This window comes from Trachypithecus francoisi, unplaced genomic scaffold (assembly GCF_009764315.1).
Source record: "Trachypithecus francoisi isolate TF-2019V2 unplaced genomic scaffold, Tfra_2.0 Lachesis_group4, whole genome shotgun sequence".
In the NCBI taxonomy this organism is placed as follows: Eukaryota; Metazoa; Chordata; class Mammalia; order Primates; family Cercopithecidae; genus Trachypithecus; species Trachypithecus francoisi.
Genome location: NW_022681469.1, coordinates 151,342,781 through 151,365,364, shown reverse-complemented (window position 1 = coordinate 151,365,364; position 22,584 = coordinate 151,342,781). Strand labels below are relative to the sequence as shown.

General features: G+C 43.0%; 1 protein-coding gene across 1 annotated transcript; it reads right to left on the bottom strand.

Annotated features, from left to right (window-relative positions):
* Positions 1-4,226: 4,226 nt before the first annotated feature.
* On the bottom strand, positions 4,227-10,970 carry LOC117073547 (zinc finger protein 117-like). Its single transcript, XM_033194584.1, is given in 4 exon segments — positions 4,227-7,207; positions 7,459-7,710; positions 7,879-9,063; positions 10,922-10,970. Coding segments are annotated over 4 exon segments (2,454 nt in total). The 5' UTR covers positions 10,956-10,970; the 3' UTR covers positions 4,227-6,224.
* Positions 10,971-22,584: the final 11,614 nt, after the last annotated feature.

Genomic DNA, 22,584 nt, shown 5'->3' with positions numbered 1-22,584 from the left:
CAACTGTAGAAGGCTGGCAACCCTGTCTGCGTGAGTTAGCAGCGGCAGCCTGCCTGACCCAGGAAGCAAAAAAGCTCATTAGAGGCAGTAATCTAACAGCCCTCTCCACACACCGTCTTCAGGATCTCATCTCTCATAAAAGTATTAGCCACTTAACTCCATCCCGGCTCCAACTTTTCCATCTCTTATTCATAGAAGACCCCACTGTTACTTTAGAAGTTTGCTCCTCTCTAAATCCAGCCACTTTACTGCCAGACTCTCTTAAACCACCCCATACTAAACATTCTTGTCCTGAGGTTCTGGAGGCTCAACCCCCCAGCCACCTACACTTGCATGACCAGCCCCTTCAGAATGCACAACTAACCCTATTTGTGGATGGCAGCTCCTTTATCAACCCTCAAGGAAACAGACAGGCAGGATATGCAGTAGTTACTTCTTCCACAGTTTTAGAGGCAAAACCCCTACCACAAGGGACCACATCACAGCAGGCAGAACTCACTGCACTAACCAAGGCACTCCTACTATCAAAAGGAAAAACAGTAAACATATACACAGATTCTAAATATGCTTTTCTAATCGCACACACCCATTCAGTCATCTGGAAAGAGAGAGGGTTTTTAACCACTGGCGGTACCCCTATTATTAACAAAAACCAAATACTCAAACTACTAGATGCACTGTCGGCACCTTCCAAGGTAGCCATTATACATTGTAAAGGGCACCAAACTTCATCTAACCCAGTAGCAGCTGGCAACAATTTCGCTGACGTCACTGCCAAGTCAGCCGCCGGATTTTCCACCCCTAAGCCTCCTTCTGCCTGTTTTCTCTCCCCCCAGTATGCCCCTAATTACACTCAGGAAGAAAAGGCTAAGCTATTACAAAATCCAACAGCCAAACTAACTACAGGTGACTGGATATATATTGATAACAAACTAGTTATTCCTGAAACACAACTCCATACCATTCTAACAGACATACATAATTCTTTACATATAGGACCCAAAGCCTTATATGATTTCCTAAATCCCCTCCTCCACTGTCCAACACTACAAAAACACTTACTTACAATCAACCAGCAGTGCTCTACCTGCCTAAAGGCAAATCCTCAAGGCGCATTGCATAATCTCCATCCCAGCCATCAACTCAGAGGACACCAACCAGGTGAAGATTGGCAAATTGATTTCACACATATGCCAAGACATAAAAAATTCAAATACCTCTTAACCCGTGTGGACACCTTTTCAGGGTGGATCGAGGCCTATCCTACCACAGGAGAAACAGCTAACAGTGTTGCCTCCATACTCACTGAACATATTATTCCTAGGTTTGGCCTCCCGGTCACTCTTCAATCCGACAATGGTCCAGCATTCATCTCTAAGGTAGTCCAACAGGTGGCAGCCCTCCTACACATCACCTGGAAACTCCACATCCCTTATAGGCCTCAGTCATCTGGTAAGGTAGAAAAGGCTAACGGACTCATCAAACAGCAGCTCACCAAACTCTCAATCGAAACCTGGCAGTCGTGGGTAACTCTCCTTCCCTTAGCCCTGATCTGGCTGCGGGCAGCACCTCGAAGCCCAACAGGCCTCAGTCCATTCGAATTAGTCTACGGATGGCCCCTAACCCTCCAACAAATACCTTCCCTGCCAGCCCCTTTAGCAAACTACCTCCCATATCTCACTCTTCTCAGACAACTCCTAAGACAACACGCTGAGTTAGCACACCCTCCTCCAACAGACGCCTACAACCCACATCTCTCCCTCAGTCCCGGAGACCAAGTATACATAAAAGATATCCAAGCCAAAGACTTACAGCCCAGGTGGAAAGGCCCATATATTGTCCTTCTGTCTACACATACAGCAGCAAAACTCCTGGGACACACGCATTGGATTCATATTTCCCAGCTAAAAAGGGCCCCCACCGAGAACAATTAGTGGACATCAGTTCAACTTTCCCCCACTCGCCTCAAACTTACAAAACTTTCTTAACTAGTTCATGCTCCCTGACCCCTGGCGCTTAGCTCGCTTTCTCACCATCCTCTACATAAACCTATCAGACTTTCAATACATAACCCCAGACCCATATCTACCTCCAGACAATAGTCCAGAGCAGTGGTTCTCCCGTCTCCTAACCTTCATCGAACATCTCCAGTGGCAAGGGACACTCTGTGACTACACTGAAAATGAAGCCTCATTTTATACTTATATTGCTGTTTCACTCATACACTCAGACCTTTGCTAGTCCGCCTACTGTATGGCAATTTTTTTCTTTTCATCACTGAAACTTGGCCACAGGACAGCCGAACACACTCAGTAGTACATAGTTCTGCCAGTTGTCTTCCTTAAGGCTATCAAACTTCTCTCCGCACAATAGAGACCCCCTTCTCATAGCTCACACTTATCCGCCAAAGGCTAAACTTAACCTACACTGTGAATATAACCAATCTCTCCACTGCTTCCTCTGTGAGGCTTTAGAAGGCCCCCGCCTAGTGGCAGCCCCCTGCCCATGGCCTTCAACACAACTGGTCAAACATCCCACAATTCACTCACACTCCAGGCGCCACTATACCAAAATCCAAATAGCCCAATCCTTCCTTTCCGTTATTCAACTCCAAATTCATCCTGAGGTAATCATACTCAGGCACCCAATGGAGGCCAAACAGCCCCCATTGGAGGCTATTTCTGGTGCAACTGGTCTCTCTCTAAAACTCTTAACCATACAGCCATTAACTGATCCCTCTATGTCCCCGTGTCCTTGGTCCCCAGTCTAACTTTATACAGCCAGGCAGAAGTAGCAGAGCTTTTCCAGCAACTTTCTATGCCACTACGACACTTCCGTCAAAAACAGGCTGTTTTCCTCCCTCTAGTTATTGGAATCAGCTGAAAGCCTGGCCTCCCTGCAGCACCCAACTACCTCAATAGCCCAAGTAGCTGCCCAAAACAGGCGAGCCCTAGACTTGCTTACAGCTGAAAAAGGAGGCACTTGTCTCTTCCTTGGAGAAGAGTGCTGCTATTATGTTAGCAAGTCAGGCCTAGTAGACACTAACATTCAAACCCTCAATAAAATAAAAAAACTGAGATACAGAGCCTTAATACCCCAACCTTGCCGGGACCTTCCTTCTGGGTTTTGCCCATATTCCAACAAATGCTTCCATACCTCGTTCCTATGCTAATACTGTGCCTTATTCCTCATCCGTACGTCCAAATACCAACCATAGGCCCCGACCTTAACAGCGCCCCTTAACAGCAGGAAGTAGCCAGACAGACCACGGCGCCCCTTTATCACTATTATCAATAAAAGGTTGGACTGTTTGGACGAACGGAGGCAAGATGGTGCACTTCCGGGTTCTTCATCCCCCCCCCAACTTTTCCCGTGCACGTGAAAATGCAGCTGGCGACCCGGGAAGGTGCAGACCAACTGGGCATGCGCCAGGTGACGTCAATCTGAAGAGACCAAGATTTACCTGGTCGCACCTGCGGAACACCCCCTGACACGCCCGTGCCCCGCCTATTGCCCTCCCACTCCTAGAAAAGCCGCTCCGGAGGGACGCCACGCACGGCCTTCCTCAGTCCTCCACTCCTGTCGGGATGTCAGGACTGCAGGAACTCCGTCTGAGAGCCCCACCAGGGGACTCTGTTGGCCTTCTTTGCCGGAGGCCGACAGACCTCTTCCCCACACCTTAGGTGACCAAAATAAACTTGCAGTTTTGCTCCTACACTTGCCTACTCGCTGGTTCTTTTGTGCCCACTCTGGTGGTCTTAGAAAAACAAATCACTAAGGTTTATTTTTAGGGTAATATATGTGTATAGTTAACTCTATGTAAACCAATACCAAAATTCTGTTATGTTTGCAGGCAGAGAGACATGTTCAAAGAAAAATACATAACAAAATTTTTAAAATGTTTAGGCAGAACTCAGAATTTTAAGACTCAGGATTTTATTTACACTTGTATATAATTTTTATTACGCCCATGAAAATGACCCTATAGTCAACAGCATTTTACTTGTACATTTTAAAGTAACTAGAAGTGTAGAATTGGTTTGTAATACAAATGATAAACGCTGGAGTTGATGGGTACTTCATTTGCCCTAACGTGATTAATATATATTTATATGCCTGTATCAAAATATGCCATATATGGCATAAATATATACACACACTATGTACCCATAAAATTTAAGAAAAATATGTTTAAATAAGAAAAAAGAATAAAAATTTAACCTATAGGAACAATGTTCTTTAATTAAGTTCTTTAGTTTAAAGTCACTGGCAAGAGAAATTATTAGAGATGTTAGTCCACTATGTTATTAAATAGTACACTGTCACTATCTTTTACCTACACCCTTGAGTAAGGTGGGATAGGTTAAAGTTAGTGGCGTAATAACACTTCATTGAATGCACAATGGTCTTAACACGTTAAAAAAAGTTTAATTAAAAAATTAACTTTACAATAATCTAAAAATTTTTAAATGTGCTGCATTTTATAACATACAAATACAATTAGTAAAATGATATACTACTAATTTTAATTTAATTTTAACTAAAACAAAAGATATTTTCACTAGAATGCAGAAGAATATTCCTCTGAACACCTCCCTCATACATCACTCAAAATTATAAATTAAACACAAAGCGCCTCTCCACTTAGATTTTTATCATGCATCCTACATTGTAATGTCTTTACTCTTCCATAGAAAAGGTCAAAATAATGCCCACCTAACAAAAAAGAATGTCTCATGTATTTGATGAAGCAACAATTGATCACATGCTTTTACATGTGAATACAATAGGAATGAAGGGCATGAAGTAATTTGAGTTGAATTACATCACTCACTTTTTAAAAATTCTGTAATTTTTTCAAAGAAAAAACTATACTTTAAATGTAATTATAACTAAAAATATTTCTACCTCTTTTAAAGTTATATACAAATAATTTATCTATCAACTTTAATTTTGGAGTATTTTCTGTACTCAGCACACTGATTAAGTGCAATGTCTGAAGTGTCAGTGCCTTAGATATTTCTACCGTGAATTCTCTAATATTTACACCCAGTTAATTTTGCATTAAATTTCTTTTATACTTACTGCATCTTCAAAAATATATTTTAGTATGAGTCCCCTGGTGTTTTCTAAGCAGTAGTTCTTGAAAAAATGTTTTTCCAAATATATTACATTTGCAGTTTCTCTAATATAAACTCCCTGATGTTAATCAAAATTTGATCACTGCTTCAGGATTTTCCTTTAGTACATAATGTGTACAACAAAATCTGTGATACAAGTAAAGACACTACAACCCTCTTTATGTTCCTAATGTTTGTCTTCAAAATGAAAACCTTCTCTTTAAAGGCTTATATTTGTCAGGCACAGTAACTCACACCTATAATCCCAGCAATTCGAGAGGCAGAGGCAGGTTGATCATTTGAGGTCAGGAGTTCAAGACCAGCGTGGCCCACATGGTGACAGTCTCTACTAAAAATAAAAACAATTAGCCAAACGTGGTGGTGGGCGCCTGTAGTCTCACCTACTCTGGAGGCTAAGGCAGGAGAATTGCTTGAACCTGGGAGGCAGAGGTTGCAGTAAGCCAAGATCACACCACTGCATTCCAGCCTGGGTGACAGAGCAAGACTCCATCTAAAAAAGAAAGCTTTTGTTTTCTGAGGTTTTTACACTAACTGCATTTATAATGCTTTTATTAAGCAATAACTCTCTAATGTTGAGTAAGATGTAACCAGATATTAATGGCTTTTCCACATTTATATTTGTACAATTTTTCTGAAGGGCTTTCCTGTGCAATAAGGTGTAAAAATTAATTAAAAGTTTTGCCACATTCTTCGCATTTCTGGGAGTTTTCTCCAGTATAAATTATCTTACCTATAATCAAGTGTGACAACCATTTAAAGGCTTTGTAACATTCTTCACATTTTTAGGATTTCTCACCAGTATGATTGCTTTTATGGTTAGAAAAGTTTGAAGGAGTTTTCAAAATCATTGTCTCATCTTTTAGGTTTGTAAAGTTTCCAGTATTAATTTTCTTATGTTTAGTAAAGTTTGAGATTTAGTTAAAAGCATTGCCACATTGTTCATATTTGCAGGGTTTCTCTCAAGTATGAATTGTCTTATGTGGAGTAAGGGTTGAAGATAGGTTAGCTTTGCCACATTCTTCACATTTGTAGGGTTTTGCTCCAGTATGATTTTTCTTATGTGCAGTAAGGTTTGAGGATAAGTTAAAAGCTTTGCCATATTCTTCTTTTGTAGGGCTTTGCTCCAGTATGATTTTTCTTATGTGCTGTAAGGTTTAAGGATAAGTTAAAAGCTTTGCCACATTCTTCACATTGGTAGAGTTTCTCCCCAGTATGAATTGTCTTATGTACAGCAAGGTGTGAGAATTGTTTAAAAGCTTTACCACATTCTTTATATTTGTACAGTTTCTCTCCAGTATGAATTACCTTATGTTTAGTAAGAGTTGAGGACCGGTTAACGGCCTTGCCACATTCTTCACATTTGTAGGATTTCTCTCCTGTATGAATTTTTTTATGTTCTGTAAGGTTTGAAGATTTGTTAAAAACTTTGCCACATTCTTCACATTTGTAGCGTTTCTCTCCAGTGTCAATTATTTTATGTGTAGAAAGGGTTGAAGACTGGTTAAAAGCTTTACCACATCTTTCACATTTGTAAGGTTTCTCTCCTGTATGAATTTTCTTATGTGTAGTAAGTTTTGAGGATCGACTGAAAGTTTTGCTACATTCCTCACATTTGTAAGGTTTCTCTCCAGTATGAATTCTTTTATGTATAGTAAGAGTTGACACTTGGTTAAAAGCTTTGCCACATTCTTCACACTCACAGGGCTTCTCTCCAGTATGAATTTTCTTATGTGTAGTAAGGTTTACGTATAGGTTGAAAGCTTTGCCACATTCTTCACATTTATATGGTTTCTCTCCAGCATGAATTACTTTATGTGTAGTAAGGGTTGAGAACTGGTTAAAAGCTTTTCCACATTCTTCGCATTTGTAAGGTTTCTCTCCAGTATGAATTTTCTTATGTTTAGTAAGGTTTGAAGATCAGTTAAAAGCTTTGCCACATTCTTCACATTTGTAGGATTTTTCTCCAGTATGAATTTTTTTATGTTCAGTAAGGTTTGATGATCAATTAAAAGCTTTGCCACATTCTTCACATTTGCAGGATTTCTCTCCAGTATGAATTATCTTATGTGTAGTAAGGGTCAAAAATCGGGTAAAAGCTTTGTCACATTCATCACATTTGTATAGCTTCTCTCCAGTATGAATCATCTTATGTTTAGTAAAAGTTGAGAAATTATTAGAAGTTTTGCCACATTCTTCACACTTGTAAGGTTTCTCTCCGTATGAATTTTCTTATGTTCAATGAGTTTTGAGGATCAGGTAAAAGCTTTGCCACATTCATCACATTTGTACTGTTTCTCTTCAGTCTGAATTATCTTATGTGTAGTAATTGTTGAAGATCGGTTAAAAGCTTTGCCACATTCTTCACACTTGTAGGGTTTCTCTCCAAGATGAATTTTTTTATGTGCAGTAAGGTTGGAGGACAGGTTAAAAGCTTTGTCACATTCTTCACATATGTAGGGTTTCTCTCCAGTATGAATTATCTTATGTCCAATAAGGGTTGAAGATCGGTTAAAGGCTTTGCCACATTCTTCACATTTGTAGAGTTTCTCTCCAGTATGAATTTTCTTATGTGTACTAAGTTTTGAGGATAGGTGGAAAACTTCGCCAGATTCTCTACATTTGTAGGGATTCTCTCCAGTATGGATTATCTTATGTGCACTAAGGGCTGAGGACTGGTTAAAGGCTTTGCCACATTCTCCACATTTGTAGGGTTTCTCTCCAGTATGAATTAGCTTATGTCTAGTAAGGTTTGAGAGTTGGTTAAAAGCTTTGCCACATTCTTCACATTTGTAGAATTTCTCTGCAGTATGAATTTTCTTATGTTCAGTAAGGTTTGAAGATCGGTTAAATGCTTTGCCATATTCCTCACATTTGTAGGGTTTCTTTCCGGTATGAATTTTTTTATGGTCAGTAAGGTTTGAAGATTGTTTAAAAGTTTTGCCACATGCTTCACATTTGTAGGGCTTCTGTCCACTATGAATTCTCTTATGTGTAGTAAGGGTTGAGGACTGGTTAAAGACTTTACCACATTCTTCACATTTGTACGGTTTCTCTCCAGTATGGATGTACTTATGTTCAGTAAGTTTTGAGGATTGGTTAAAAGCTTTGCCGCATTCTTCACATTCATAAGGTTTCTCTCCCGTATGAATGATCTTATGTGTATTAAAGGTTGAGAACTGGTTAAAAACCTTGCCACATTCTTTACATTTGTAGGGTTTCTTTCCAGTATGAATTAACTTATGTTCAGTAAGCTTTGAGGCTTGGTTAAAAGCTCTATCACATTTCTCACATTTGCAGGGTTTTTCCCCAGTATGAATCGTATTGTGTGTAGTAAGAGTTGATGACTGGTTAAAGGCTTTGCCACATTCTTCACATTTGTAGGGTTTCTCTTCAGTATGAATTCTCTTATGTCTAATAAGGTGTGAGGTCTGGTTAAAGGCTTTGCCACATTCTTTACATTTGTAAGGTTTTTCTCCGGTATGAATTCTCTTATGTTTATTAAGGGTTGAGGATCAATTAAAGGCTCTTCCATATTCTTCATATTTGTAGAAATTCACTGTAATATGGATTCTTTCATGTTGAGTTAGGTGTGAAAGCATGCAAAATGTTTTGCCACATTCTTTACCTTTAAAATGTTAATTTTCAGTATGCCTCATCTTGCATCTATTTGAATTTGAAATTTTATGGAAAACTTTTACATATTTATCACATTGAAATATTTTGCTCAAGGTAGTTTTCAAACATTGGTTAAGTCCACTATAATCTCCTTTGTGCTGCTTACACTCAACCACACTTTTACAGCCTTTTCTTAACTTTAAATTCTCATATCCACATTTCCTGTATCTTCTTAGGGTCACTTTTTGGAAAGAATCTCTTACGTTCTGCTCTGGCCAAAGGTGTTGGGCAAAATAATAAAACATAACTGAAAGAAATAAAAATAACAAATTACTTCACTTGCTCAACTAAGATGAATATACTTTACAAATCTAACCTATAAAGTTACACAAACTACATAAGCAAGATGGCATAGCAAAATACCACAGGTTCGAATTCCTTCATAGACACATAAGTGTAACAAAAGCATACTGACCAAAATGTGTTTGTGGAAAATTTATAAATGAGTTAAGTGTGTGTAGTGTTCCAGGCTAGCACAATGCCAAAAGCCACATCAAAGGAAAAGAAAAGTCTGTTACATTTACCCAACACAGTTCTTTCTGCTTCTCAATATAATATAGTGTCTTTAGAAGTAAATGACCAACTTTTGCTTTCTTTTTCAAGAGACAAGAAAAATAGCACACCCACATCTTTATTTCTGGCTTTATTAGGAGCTTTTGCTGACACTGGTTTCTGTCTCCTATGACATAAAGTGCAAAAATTAACAGTGGTATACTTTGGAATGACATTTTGAGTCTGCTGAGATCACAGGTAAATGTTACAGCAGGAAAGAGACTGTACTAAAGACACAGAACAGTTGTAGCAAGTGATGACTATTAAGAAGAAACATGAATAAAGTCTTTTAACTAAAAAACAACTAGAATGTTTCAGACAAGATACATCCTAAGAACATGTTTGAAAGACTCTCAGGATGTCTAGCTAAGAAAAATGGTTCCAGACTTTGCCAGGACAAAGCTACATTATAGACACTGTGACAGGTAGCTTGTTTTCAATGTTCAAATTTCAATTGAAGATTACAATGTATACAAAATTTTAGGGCAACATAGCTCTATCAAATATTATAAAATTTTCAGAAAGCAACCATTAAAAAAATTAATTTTAAAAAGTTAACATAAATTGAATAATACTCCATGAATGAAATAGGAACACAGACAACTATTAAAAATCAGAAAAATTGGGATAACAGAAATATTAAAAATATCAAAAAACAGAAATTGTGGAGGTAGAAAATACAAAAAAGGAACTGAAATATTATAAGAAAAAATGATGTAAAAATGAAAAAGCTTAACAAAGAAACTAGAATACATGCAAAGATATTTACAATAAGAACATATATAAGCACAATTTTAAAAGTCACAGACAAGAGAATCTTGTGAGTTTCAAGATAAAAATGATGTGTTATTTATAAGAATAGTCTTATGAGATAATGAGTGAATTTCTCAAGAAAATTTTGCAGGCCAGAAGGGAACTGTGTGACATTGTCAAAGTCCTGAAGAAAATAGCTGTAGCAAATACCAGCAGCAAATCTGTCCTGCCAAATAAAAAGAAAAAGCCAATCCAAAATAGCCAAATCCTGAAAACATACTGGCACTGCATATGCCTTACATATGCAACTATATTTTAAAACCATAGTAGTAAAAACAGAATGGAATATACAGAAAAATAAACAACAACAACAACAAAAAACAATGGAAGAGAAACCACTACTCACACATTTCAGACTTGATGCAAAAAGAATTTTAAAAACTGTTTAACGTAGAGTTTCTAAAAATTATGCAAATTTGTGTATTCCCCAAAACAACAACAACAACAACAACAAAAACAGTCAGATTGTGCAGTCTTTTATATCCCATGAAGAGGACATTGCCTTTCACTGTGAAATTGAAGACAGATCACTAAAGGGAAAGAGGAATCCTTAGAGAACTGAAAAACAAGACAGAAAATGTCCTATGCGAGGGGAAAAAAACCAAAAAAACAAAAAACTCAGGTTTTCCAGAAATGATTTCCTTTGGAACACAGCTTACCAAATCACATTTTAAGCAGTGGCCTTCTCCTTGGCCTTTTGACTTCTTCTCTGTGCCATCTGTGTATTCACTCTCACTTACCTGAATGTTTAGCTACCATCTCACATCTCTTCATATCCTAGGGCTCTTTTCCTTGCTCCAGACAGCTAATCAGGTCTGGCTAACAGACAGCAATACCTGTTTTATTGAAAATAAATAACATAAATCTTGCACATATTCTCCAATTACCAACCTAGTAGTGTGCTCAGTAAAGAGAATGTAATAGAATATTCTAGTACATTAATCCCCAAATGCTAATTTATGACAACAATTTCTAAAGATTTAGAAAATATTTTAAATTTGTAGTTTCTTAATTTCACTACCTGGTACTACTGAATCAAAACAATTGGTGTTGGGAGTTAGATTTTAAGGTATGAGCAACAATATTTTATGACAATAAATTTCAAAAATTACCACTAATCAAGAGTGAATGATAAAGATCAGCTCAGGAATGCAGAAATTTATGGTAAAGATGGAATATCTTGAAGAAACTATTTTCTACAATGACAAATCTAAAATATCTTTTTAGAAAACAGGGATCCGAAACTCATTTATGCAAAGCATAAATCACCAAAAACATTCTAGAAAAAAGAGAAATAAAACCTTTAGGATATATTAGAAAATGTGTATTGAAGTTACCCTCACCCAAGAAAACCAGGTTTCTGTAGTTCTCTAACATCACATGCCTATATAAACTCTGCTGTGCAGTGTCCAGGCACTGCCACTCCTCCAAAGAGAATTCTATGGCCACATCCATAAACGTCAATGGTCCCTGAAAAACACAAAAACACACACACACACACAAAATCACATACATTTGCCAAGTGGCCATGGGCGTAATTTTAAATTTCAAGGTAAAATAAGACAGTAAAGAAAACTGGTTCTGACTTATAAGAGTGAATGAAATTATCCCTAAAATAATTCTTAACATAGAAATATTTTCTAATGTATTATCTAGCCCTGAAAAAAGAAAGTGGCATAAGAGCCACAACATCTGTGTATATATGGTACTTTTCCGGTTAATAGAGTATAAATTAGGGCATAAACACAAACATGTCTATTTTTAAATGCTATATCTGCACCAACTCATACAATGAGTTGTGTGTATTTTTGAGATGAAAAAGACATGTTGAGTTAAAAGGTGCCTCACGGCCAGGCGCGCTGGCTCAAGCCTGTAATCCCAGCACTTTGGGAGGCCAAGACGAGTGGATCACGAGGTCAGGAGATCAAGACCATCCTGGCTAACACGGTGAAACCCCCGTCTCTACTAAAAAACACAAAAAACTAGCCGGGCGAGGTGGCGGGTGCCTGTAGTCCCAGCTACTCAGGAGGCTGAGGCAGGAGAATGGCCTAAACCCAGGAGGCGGAGCTTGCAGTGAGCTGAGATACAGCCACTGCACTCCAGCCTGGGCGACAGGGCAAGACTCCGTCTCAAAAAAGAAAAAAAAAAGGTATCTCACAAGTTTTAATGTGTATGATAAACTTGAGATCTTGTTAATGCGGATTATCTGTTCAGAAGATCTGGAACCGTTTGATATTCTACCTTTCTAACAAGTTCACCAGTAATGTCAATGTTTTTGGCCCACTTACTGGATGTCAAACATCCAGTAAGTGGATGAGCCCATGTTTTTCCCAGTTTTTCTGGCCTGTAAAAAGGGATGACAGTTTTCATTTTCCTAAGGCAGATACATGCACAGAAAACCTAAGAAAGGCAGCTGCCAGATTAAATATTATGGTTTATGCACATCAGCAGCATAAACATACTTCATAATGAAGAGAAAAATAATTCTAGTAAAGAAATCTGTCCAAGAGCTCTTTAACCAAGCGAATCATTAACATCAACTGCACTAGGACAAATTTTTGTAATGTGCTGATGCACACAGAAAAATGTGGCATCACTGCTGTGATATTGATCTCAAAAGTAAATTAGAGTTTGAATTTAACCATAAAAAATTAGTTTTATGGGAACTTCAAGATACAGATAATTCGTATGTTCTGCAATTTTTAATAGTGATTTTAAGTAGTCTTTCTTTAGCACCCTAAAGAGCAGGTATCCATCTCCTAATAATTTGTTTCAGAATTTTCTGGTTAATAAATGCCATTCTGTTTGAAAGAACCTTTTGTTAATCGTGTTCTGCATAGAGCTAATGGAGAACAAAGATGGAACCTCAACATTACATGTTCTCCTTCTTTACTAAAGACCCCAGCTTTTCCCCAATAGGAATCTTGAGTAGTCACACCTTCCCATGTTCAGCAGCCACAGAGGGAACATTTTTCATGTTGCAGATTATAAATTCATAATGAGTTTTCTACATAGCATATAAAGAGCCATGATGTAGAGATGTAGAGAAGCCTCTGGTACATAGGAAAAAACATTTTTCAGGGACCCTTGACTATCACAAGAATTTTTAAAAGTAGTTAAAACAAACTCATTAGGGAGAAACAACACAATTTGAGAAGTAAAAGTTTGCAAGTACTAAACGCATGGCATCCCAGGAGGCAGAGTGGACACAGCTCTCGATCTGAGACACGTTAAGCTAAAAAAAAAAAAAAAAAAAAGGCCATTTTTTCCTCTTTCTCCTCTTTCTCTGGGATTCCTTTTAAGATGAGAATCTATGGACAAATTACACCTGCATGTTGGGAATATGCTTTTAAAGGTGTCAGCACCATCTGTTTACTTGCTACCACCACACCCACAGGCAGAAGGATCAAGACCTGCAGAAAAAGTACACCCATTTTTGTCCTTTATAACAGAGGAAATTCAGGAAAAATAAGCTGCTCCATGGAAATAAAAATGTAAGTTTCCGACCAGGTATGGTGGCTCACTCCCATAATCCCAGCACTTTGGGAGGCCGAGGTGGGTGGATCACGAGGTCAGGAGATCGAGACCATCCTGGCTAACATGGTGAAACCCCGTCTCTAGTAAAAATACAAAAATTAGCTCGGCATGGTGATGGAGTCCCAGCTACTCTGGAGGCTGAGGCAGGAGAATGGCATGAAACCAGGAGGTGGAGCTTGCAGTGAGCAGAGATCACGCCACTGCACTCCAACCTGGGCAACAAAACGAGATTCCGTCTCAAAAAAAAAAAAAAAATTTCCCTGTTCCTGTCCTAATGTGCCCTCCACTGCCACAGACATCAGTAATTTCTACTACGGTAATGGAAATATGGGCCACACTGCCCTCTTCCTACCAAATCCAAATAGGTACAGCCCTGTGACCACCCTTTATTGCAAAAGAAAACAACTCTCAGGCTGGTTACAGTGGCTGACAACTCTAATTCCAGCACTTTGGGAGACAGAGGCGAGTGAATCACTTGAGGCCAGGAGTTCAAGACCAGCCTGGCCAACATGGTGAAACCCTATCTCTAACAACAACAACAAAAAATTAGCAGGGTGTTGCGGTAAACGTCTGCAGTCCCAGGTACTCCAAAGGCTGAGGCAGGAGAATCACTTGCACTTGGGAGGTGAAAGTTGAAGTGAGCAAAGATCATGCCACTGCACTCCAGCCTGGGTGACAGAGCAAGAGTGGGTGAAAGAGATCAAATGAAAAAAAACTAAAAGGCAGAAATGAAGTCCACAGGCAAACAGCCCGGGCGGTGCCCTGAGCCTAGTTAAAGATCGACCCCGGACCTAACCGATTAGGTTATCTATAGACTCCAGACATTGTAAGGACAAACGTTGTGAAAGTCTCTGTCCTGCTCTGTTCTGTTCTAATTACCGGTGTCTGCCACATATCTTAGTCCTGGGCCCAGTACAAACACATTCCTCTATTTTGTCCCGACTTCCTGAGCCCAACACAAACACACACCCCCCCCACACACCTCAGAAACACCACCTAGAGAGCCCCTGATAAGGTCACAACCATTTGTAGTTTTACTAAATGCGCGGGAACAAATAGAAAACTGTTAATTGTATAACTTAAAATATTAACCAATTACCAGTTGTGATGCTGCAACCAAAAGAATTCCCTTGTACCTCTGTAACCTTACATATCCCGTATGCATCGGGCTATAAAAAGCGGGCACATGCATCATTCGGGGCCCTCTTGTATGTTGTAGAACGGAGGGACCAAGTTCAAACTTGCATTAAAGATCCTTGCCGTTTGGCTTTGACTCTGGACTCTGGTGGTCTTCTTCGGGAAATAAACGGTCTGGGCATAACATCTGGGGGCTCGTCCGGGATTCCCCCAAGCCCACCAGACCCCCGGTCAACGGATCTACTAGGATCGATCTGCTAATAGGTGAGCCGGCTCGTCTCTGTTTGTCTGTCTGAATCTGAGGCTGTTAGCCTGTCTGAATCCGCGGCTCTCTGAGTCCGCTCTGCATCTGAGGCTGTTAGCCTGTCTGAATCCGTGGCTCTCTGAGTCCGCTCTGAATCTGAGGCTGTTAGCCTGTCTGAATCCGCGGCTCTCTGAGTCTGCTCTGAATCTGAGGCTGTTAGCCTGTCTGAATCCGCGGCTCTCTGAGTCCGCTCTGAACCTGAGGCTGTTAGCCCGTCTGACTCCTTTCTGAATCTGTGACTCACGAGGTCTGTAACTGAAGCTGAAAGCTGGCATAAGTCCTGGCAGACGCACTATAGGACAGCCAGCGGAAACCGGTGGGAGACGTCCCCTGGCTCTCGTCTGATTTAGATCCCTATCTGAATTGTTTGAACTGATTCTGACCCGGGCTTCCGGAGCGCGCTTGCGACTAGATATTATTGGTACTCCCATTTTCCTTGGCGGGAATTTTAACCCATTTTCCTTTGCAGGAAAGAACAACAGACCATCACAGAATGGGTAATATCCAGAGCACACCCCTATCTCTCCTTATAAATAATTTTCAGGATGTTAGGGCAAGGGGCCATGATCTCAGTATGGACATTAGGAAGGGAAAGCTAATTACTCTGTGCCGCTCCGAATGGCCCGCCCTTAATGTAGGATGGCCACCCGAAGGGACATTCTGTCTTCCTGTCATCACTAGAGTAAAGTCCAAGGTTTTCCAGCCTGGGCGTGCTGGTCACCCGGATCATATCCCATATATCCTCGTATGGCAGGACCTAGCTGAGTACTCTCCCCCTTGGCTGTCCCCTTTCCAATTAGCCTCTGAACCCTGTAAGGCACTGGTTGCTTGGCCGCTAAAATCCAAGCAACTGACTGCCCCCCCCATCTTGTTATAACTGATAGCGAGGGCCTTCTGTCCACAGAACCCCCTCCATACCCCTCCGGCCCCCAGGTCCCAGCCCCCCGGGTGGAACCGCAGGTGGGAGCAGGTGAACGGGAAGCAGCTGGCACGCCCGAAACCGCTGAAAGTGAAAGTAACTCTGAAGGGCCGGCAGGGCGGACATGAGGGCGCACTTTGTGGGTTACCCCTCCCCAGCTGCCTGACTCCACAGTGGCGTTACCCCTTCGGGAAATAGGACCCCCAGATGACACGGGAAGTCCTAGGCTCCAGTACTGGCCATTCTCCACCAGTGATCTATATAATTGGAAGACTCAGAGTGCTCAGTTTTCAGACAACCCCAAAGATTTAATGGCCTTACTGGATAGTGTCATGTTCACTCACCAGCCCAATTGGGATGATTGTCAGCAGCTCCTCCGAATCTTGTTCACAACGGAGGAGCGAGAGAGAATAGAGGTAGAAGCTAGAAAGCTGGTCCCAGGGGACGACGGTCAACCGACTGCCAACCCCGACCTCATAAATGTGACTTTTCCTCTGACCAGACCGGCATGGGATTACAACACGGCAGAAGGTAAGGGACGGCTACACCTTTATCGCCAGACTCTAATGGCAGGTCTCCGGGCAGCTGCTCGCAAGCCCACCAATTTGGCTAAAGTATACTCTGTTCTGCAGAGAAAGACAGAAAGCCCGGCTAGCTACTTAGAAAGACTAATGGAGGCTTTTAGGCAGTATACCCCCATAGACCCAGAGGCCCCAGGAAGTCAGGCAGCTGTTGTGATGTCTTTTGTAAATCAGGCAGCCCCAGATATTAAAAAGAAGCTCCAGAAATTAGAAGACTTAGAGGGAAAACAGCTTCAGGACCTTCTTCAGATAGCCCAGCGGGTTTACAATAATAGGGATACTCCAGAGGAAAAAATGACCAAGGTCCTGGCAGTGGCTGTACAAAAAGAGCATCTACAGCCAGAGAACACCCAACCTAAGCGGTCCCCCAGATATAACAACCTGAGCAAAGACCAATGTGCCTACTGTAAAAAAGCTGGCCACTGGGCAAGAGACTGCCCCAAAAAGAAACAACAAGGACGGGGACCCCCTAGGTCTACACCCGTACTAGTCACTCAAAACGAGGACTAGGGAAGATGGGGTTCAGTCCCCCTCCCCGAACCCAGGGTAACTTTGCAAGTGGAGGGGTCCCCAGTTCAGTTCTTGGTCGATACGGGAGCACAGCACTCAGTCCTAGTTGAAACTGATGGAAAATTAGCCTCCAAGTCCTCGTGGGTACAAGGGGCCACAGGAATTAAGAAGTACCCCTGGACGACACAAAGAACAGTAAATCTCGGAGCCAAGAATGTAACCCACTCTTTCCTGGTTATCCCTGAAAGCCCCTGTCCCCTACTAGGGAGAGACCTGCTAACTAAAATGGGAGCACAGATCCATTTCCTCCCTGAGGGGCCCATCCTGACCGATTCCCAAAACCAGCCTGTGCCCGTCCTGACCATAACCTTAGAAGATGAGTACCGGCTCCACCAGGAGCAAGCGGCCCCTGACCAGGACATAGCAACCTGGCTTCAACAATATCCAGAAGCCTGGGCAGAAACGGGAGGCTTAGGACTAGCAAAACACCATCCTGCCTTGTTTGTCGAACTCAAGCCTGGGACAGACCCTGTTCAGGTACGTCAATACCCGATGCCCCTAGAGGCCAAAGAAGGAATTACGCCCCACATCCGTCAGCTCCTCAACCAAGGGGTCCTTTGGCCCTGTCACTCACCCTGGAATACTCCCTTGTTGCCGGTACGGAAACCTAATAGTGGGGAGTATAGACCTGTGCAAGACTTAAGAGAAGTCAATAAGAGGGTTATGGACATACATCCAACTGTGCCTAACCCATATACCCTCCTGAGTACTCTAAACCCTAAACACCAATGGTATACTGTTTTAGATTTGAAAGATGCCTTCTTCAGTTTGCCTTTAGCCCCTCAGAGCCAAAAGCTTTTCGCCTTCGAGTGGACTGACCCTGAAAGGGGCATAAGCGGCCAACTGACATGGACCAGACTGCTGCAGGGATTCAAAAACTCTCCTACCCTGTTCGATGAGGCCTTCCATGAAGACCTGGGTGAGTACCGATGCAAACACCCTGAAATAACCTTACTACAGTATGTTGATGACCTCCTGATTGCTGCCAAGACCCGAGAAGCTTGCCTCCAAGGGACCAAGGGCCTCTTACAAGCTCTAGGGAGTCTAGGCTACCGGGCCTTGGCAAAGAAAGCTCAAATCTGTAAACCAGAAGTAACATATCTGGGGTACCTGCTAAAAGGAGGGCAGCGCTGGTTAACAGACGCCCGGAAGCAGACTGTTCTGCAGATCCCCAGGCCACAATCCACTCGACAAGTAGGGGAATTCCTGGGGTCGGCGGGATTTTGTAGACTGTGGATACCTGGGTTCGCAGAGCTCGCTAAACCCTTATATCAGGCAACACGGGGACAGCAACCATTTAATTGGACAGAAGAAGCTGAGTCGGCTTTCCAACAGATTAAAACTGCCCTACTCTCTGTGCCTGCGCTGGGACTACCTGACATCACTAAGCCCTTCCACTTATATGTAGATGAGAGTAAGGGTGTCGCCAAGGCGGTACTGACTCAGAACTTAGGCCCCTGGCGGAGGCCAGTCGCCTACCTGTCAAAGAAATTAGACCCAGTGGCTGCCGGGTGGCCCCCTTGCCTCCGAATGATCTCAGCCACGGCCCTGATGGTACAAGATGCTGATAAACTTGTCTTAGGACAAGAATTACGGGTCGTTACCCCACATGCCATCGAAGGTGTACTCAACCAGCCGCCTAACCGATGGATAAGCAATGCCCAGCTCACCCACTACCAAGGACTACTATTAAACCCCCTCAGAATAACTTACCTGCCCCCAACAACCTTAAACCCTGCCACGCTACTGCCCAACTCGGACCTGGGTGCCCCGCTCCATAATTGCACCAAGATATTAGCCCAGGTGCACGGAGTTCGAGAGGATCTGCAGGACCACCCACTTCCTGACGCTGACCTCATTTGGTTCACCGATGGGAGCAGCTTCATACACCAAGGCCAGAGGTATGCTGGAGCAGCCGTGACTTCAGAGACTGAGGTAATCTAGGCGGAACCCCTGCCCCCGGGGACATCGGCCCAGAGGGCCGAACTGATAGTGCTCACCCAAGCCCTTACCTTAGGGGCAGGGAGGAAACTGACAGTATACACAGACAGCTGATACACTTTCGCTACGGCACACATACATGAGGCCATTTACAGGGAGCGAGGGTTTCTAACGGCTGAAGGAAAAGAGATAAAAAATAAGCAAGAGATCCTAGCCCTGCTAGCAGCCCTATGGAAACCAGAAAAATTGGCTATTGTACATTGCCCAGGGCACCAGAAGCCAACCACTCCAACTGCTCAAGGCAACTTTCTGGCAGACCAAACTGCAAGGAGTGTGGCAAAGGCTCCCAGTCAACTCCTTGCACTCCAGCTCCCTGATCCGGGCCCCCGGGACCTGCCATATCACCCTGATTATTCAGAACAAGATCTCCAGTGGATCGAGAAACTTCCCCTGAAACAGATCCAGAATGGGTGGTGGACTGATACTAATGACCAAATTATCCTACCAGAAAAATTAGGGCAGCAAGTGTTAGAACACATCCACCGAACCACCCATCTGGGTGCCCGGCGGATGACAGACCTGATCAGACGCTCCAAACTCAAGATGAGACGCATAGCAGAGACGGCCAGCAGCATCGTGACGAGTTGCAAAGTCTGCCAGCTTAGCAACGCCTATTCCCAATCCCAGGCTGCTGCAGGAACAAGGCTCAGGGGAACCAGGCCCGGTATCTACTGGGAAGTAGATTTCACTGAGGTAAAGCCAGGAAAATACGGGTATCGGTACTTACTTGTCTTTGTAGATACCTTTTCAGGGTGGACTGAAGCATTTCCAACCAAAAGAGAAACCGCTCAGGTTGTAGCAAAGAAAATTCTGGAAGACATCCTCCCCAGGTATGGCTTTCCCATTCAGATAGGGTCAGATAATGGGCCGGCCTTCGTTGCTAAGGTGAGTCAGGATTTGGCTTCCATCCTTGGGGCTAATTGGAAATTACATTGCACTTACAGGCCCCAGAGTTCAGAACAAGTAGAGAGGATGAATCGGACCTTAAAGGAGACCTTAACCAAATTGACTATGGACACTGGCGCTAATTGGGTGGTCCTTCTCCCTTACGCTCTGTTCCGGGCCCGTAATACCCCTTACAGACTGGGCCTTACCCCTTATGAAATCATGTATGGCAGACCCCCACCCCTGGTTCCCAGCCTAAAAGATGATCTGCTCAAATCTGAAACAGAAAATGTCTCTGAATTCTTGTTTTCCCTACAAGCCTTGCAGAAAATTCATCAGGAAATCTGGCCTAAGCTGAAGGAACTGTATGAGACCGGTCCTCCACCACACCCCATCCGTACCAGCCGGGAGACTGGGTCCTGGTTTAGCGACACTGGCAAGAAACCTTGGAGCCCAGGTGGAAAGGACCACTCCAAGTACTCCTAACCACACCCACCGCCCTGAAGGTAGAAGCCATCGCGTCGTGGATCCACCACACCCACGTCAAACCAGTTGACCCAGCCTCCGACCTTCTCGGACCCATCATGGCAGCAACTGAAGCACCGACCACGTGGACTGTGGACAAAGCTAAGAACAACACCTTAAAACTCACCCTGCGCCGGCAGCATAGCTCACTGCAAACATGGAGCTAGGTAGTCTAACCCTAATGTTAGTCGCCCTAGTGGCCGCTGGAGCAAACACAAAACCAGTTTCTAATCCCTTTGTCTGGAGGTTCTGGCTTTATGAAAATCGAACCCACCCTGGGCAACCTCATAAGCCCGGGAAATTATTGGCCAGTGCTGACTGCCCCTCCTCAGGGTGCAGTGCCCCAATTTTGCTAAATTTTACTGGCTTTCAGATAGCCAACCCAGTGGTACCAATAATATGCTTTGAGTTTGATCAGACTGAGTACAATTGTAAACACTATTGGTGGCACCAAAACGCAGGCTGCCCCTACAGTTACTGCAAAATGCACTCAGTCAGAGGGTGGAACGAGCAATCCAGGTGGAACTTCTACCAGCAGGATAGAGGCGGCATCTACACTTGGATAGTTAAGGACCCCTGGAACTCCCGCTGGACCACGCCTCAACATGGGGCTGTATACTATTCCTCTTCCTCCACGTGGCCTAGCAGTCACCTCTATCTGTGGCGTGGCCTAGTTCAAGTATGGCCCCTGGTCCATGGGGATATCCAATGACAGGAAGACAGACTGATACAAGAATTACGCCCTTTCTCCTGGTTAGAATTATTACAAGAAGGATTAGAACTTGCTAACCTTACAGGACTTCACGGCTTGTCTGGCTGCTTTCTGTGTGCCACCCTAGGGCATCCACCACTAACTGCTGTCCCTCTGCCATGGGAATCCTCCACCCAAACTAGGGACTTTCAGAATCTCACGAACGCCCCCATTCTTAATGTACCACTGTACCTAAACCCCAGTCAGGAAAAGTTTCCCTACTGTTTTTCAGGTACTAACTCCAGCCTCTGCAACATCACTGTAACGCCCCCTAGAACCACCCTACAAGCCCCGCCGGGCATACTCTTCTGGTGTAATGGAACATTATCTAAGAATCTACCTGGTCCCTCTGTTACCAACCTACTGTGTCTTCCTGTCACATTAGTTCCCCGGTTAACTCTACTAATTGCCAGCGAGTTCCTGGGGTACACCAGTAACTGGACTAGTACTGCTATTCACCCAGCCCCTAGACCGAGACCTACACGAGCAATATTTCTCCCCCTCATTGCGGGAATCTCCCTCACATCATCCCTCATTGCGGCCGGACTGGCAGGGGGAGCCCTAGGTCACACCCTCATAGAAAGCAACAAATTGTACCAACAATTTGCCGTGGCTATGGAGGAGTCAGCTGAGTCCCTTGCTTCCCTTCAGCGACAGCTCACATCCCTAGCTCAGGTGACCTTGCAGAACCGGAGGGCCCTAGACCTACTCACTGCTGAAAAAGGTGGTACATGTATGTTCCTGAAAGAAGACTGTTGCTTCTATGTAAATGAATCAGGGCTTGTAGAGAACCGGGTCCAACAGTTACGTAAGTTAAGCATAGAAATGAGAAAACAGCAGTTTGCCTCAGCTGCAAATCAATGGTGGAATTCCTATATGTTTTCTCTGTTAGTCCCCTTCCTTGGACCCCTACTAAGTCTACTATTTCTGTTCACCGTAGGACATTGTGTGATTAACAGAATTTTGCGGTTTGTCAGGGAAAGGTTTGACACCATACAGCTCGTGGTCCTCAGAGCCCAATACCAACCTGTAAACACTGAAACAGAATCAGACTTATAAGACCCAAGATTGGCTCCAGATGTACCTGAGAAAGGGAGGAATGAAAGAGATCAAATAAAAAAAAAAAACTAAAAGGCAGAAATGAAGTCCACAGGCAAACAGCCTGGGCGGCGCCCTGACAGCCCGGGCGGCGC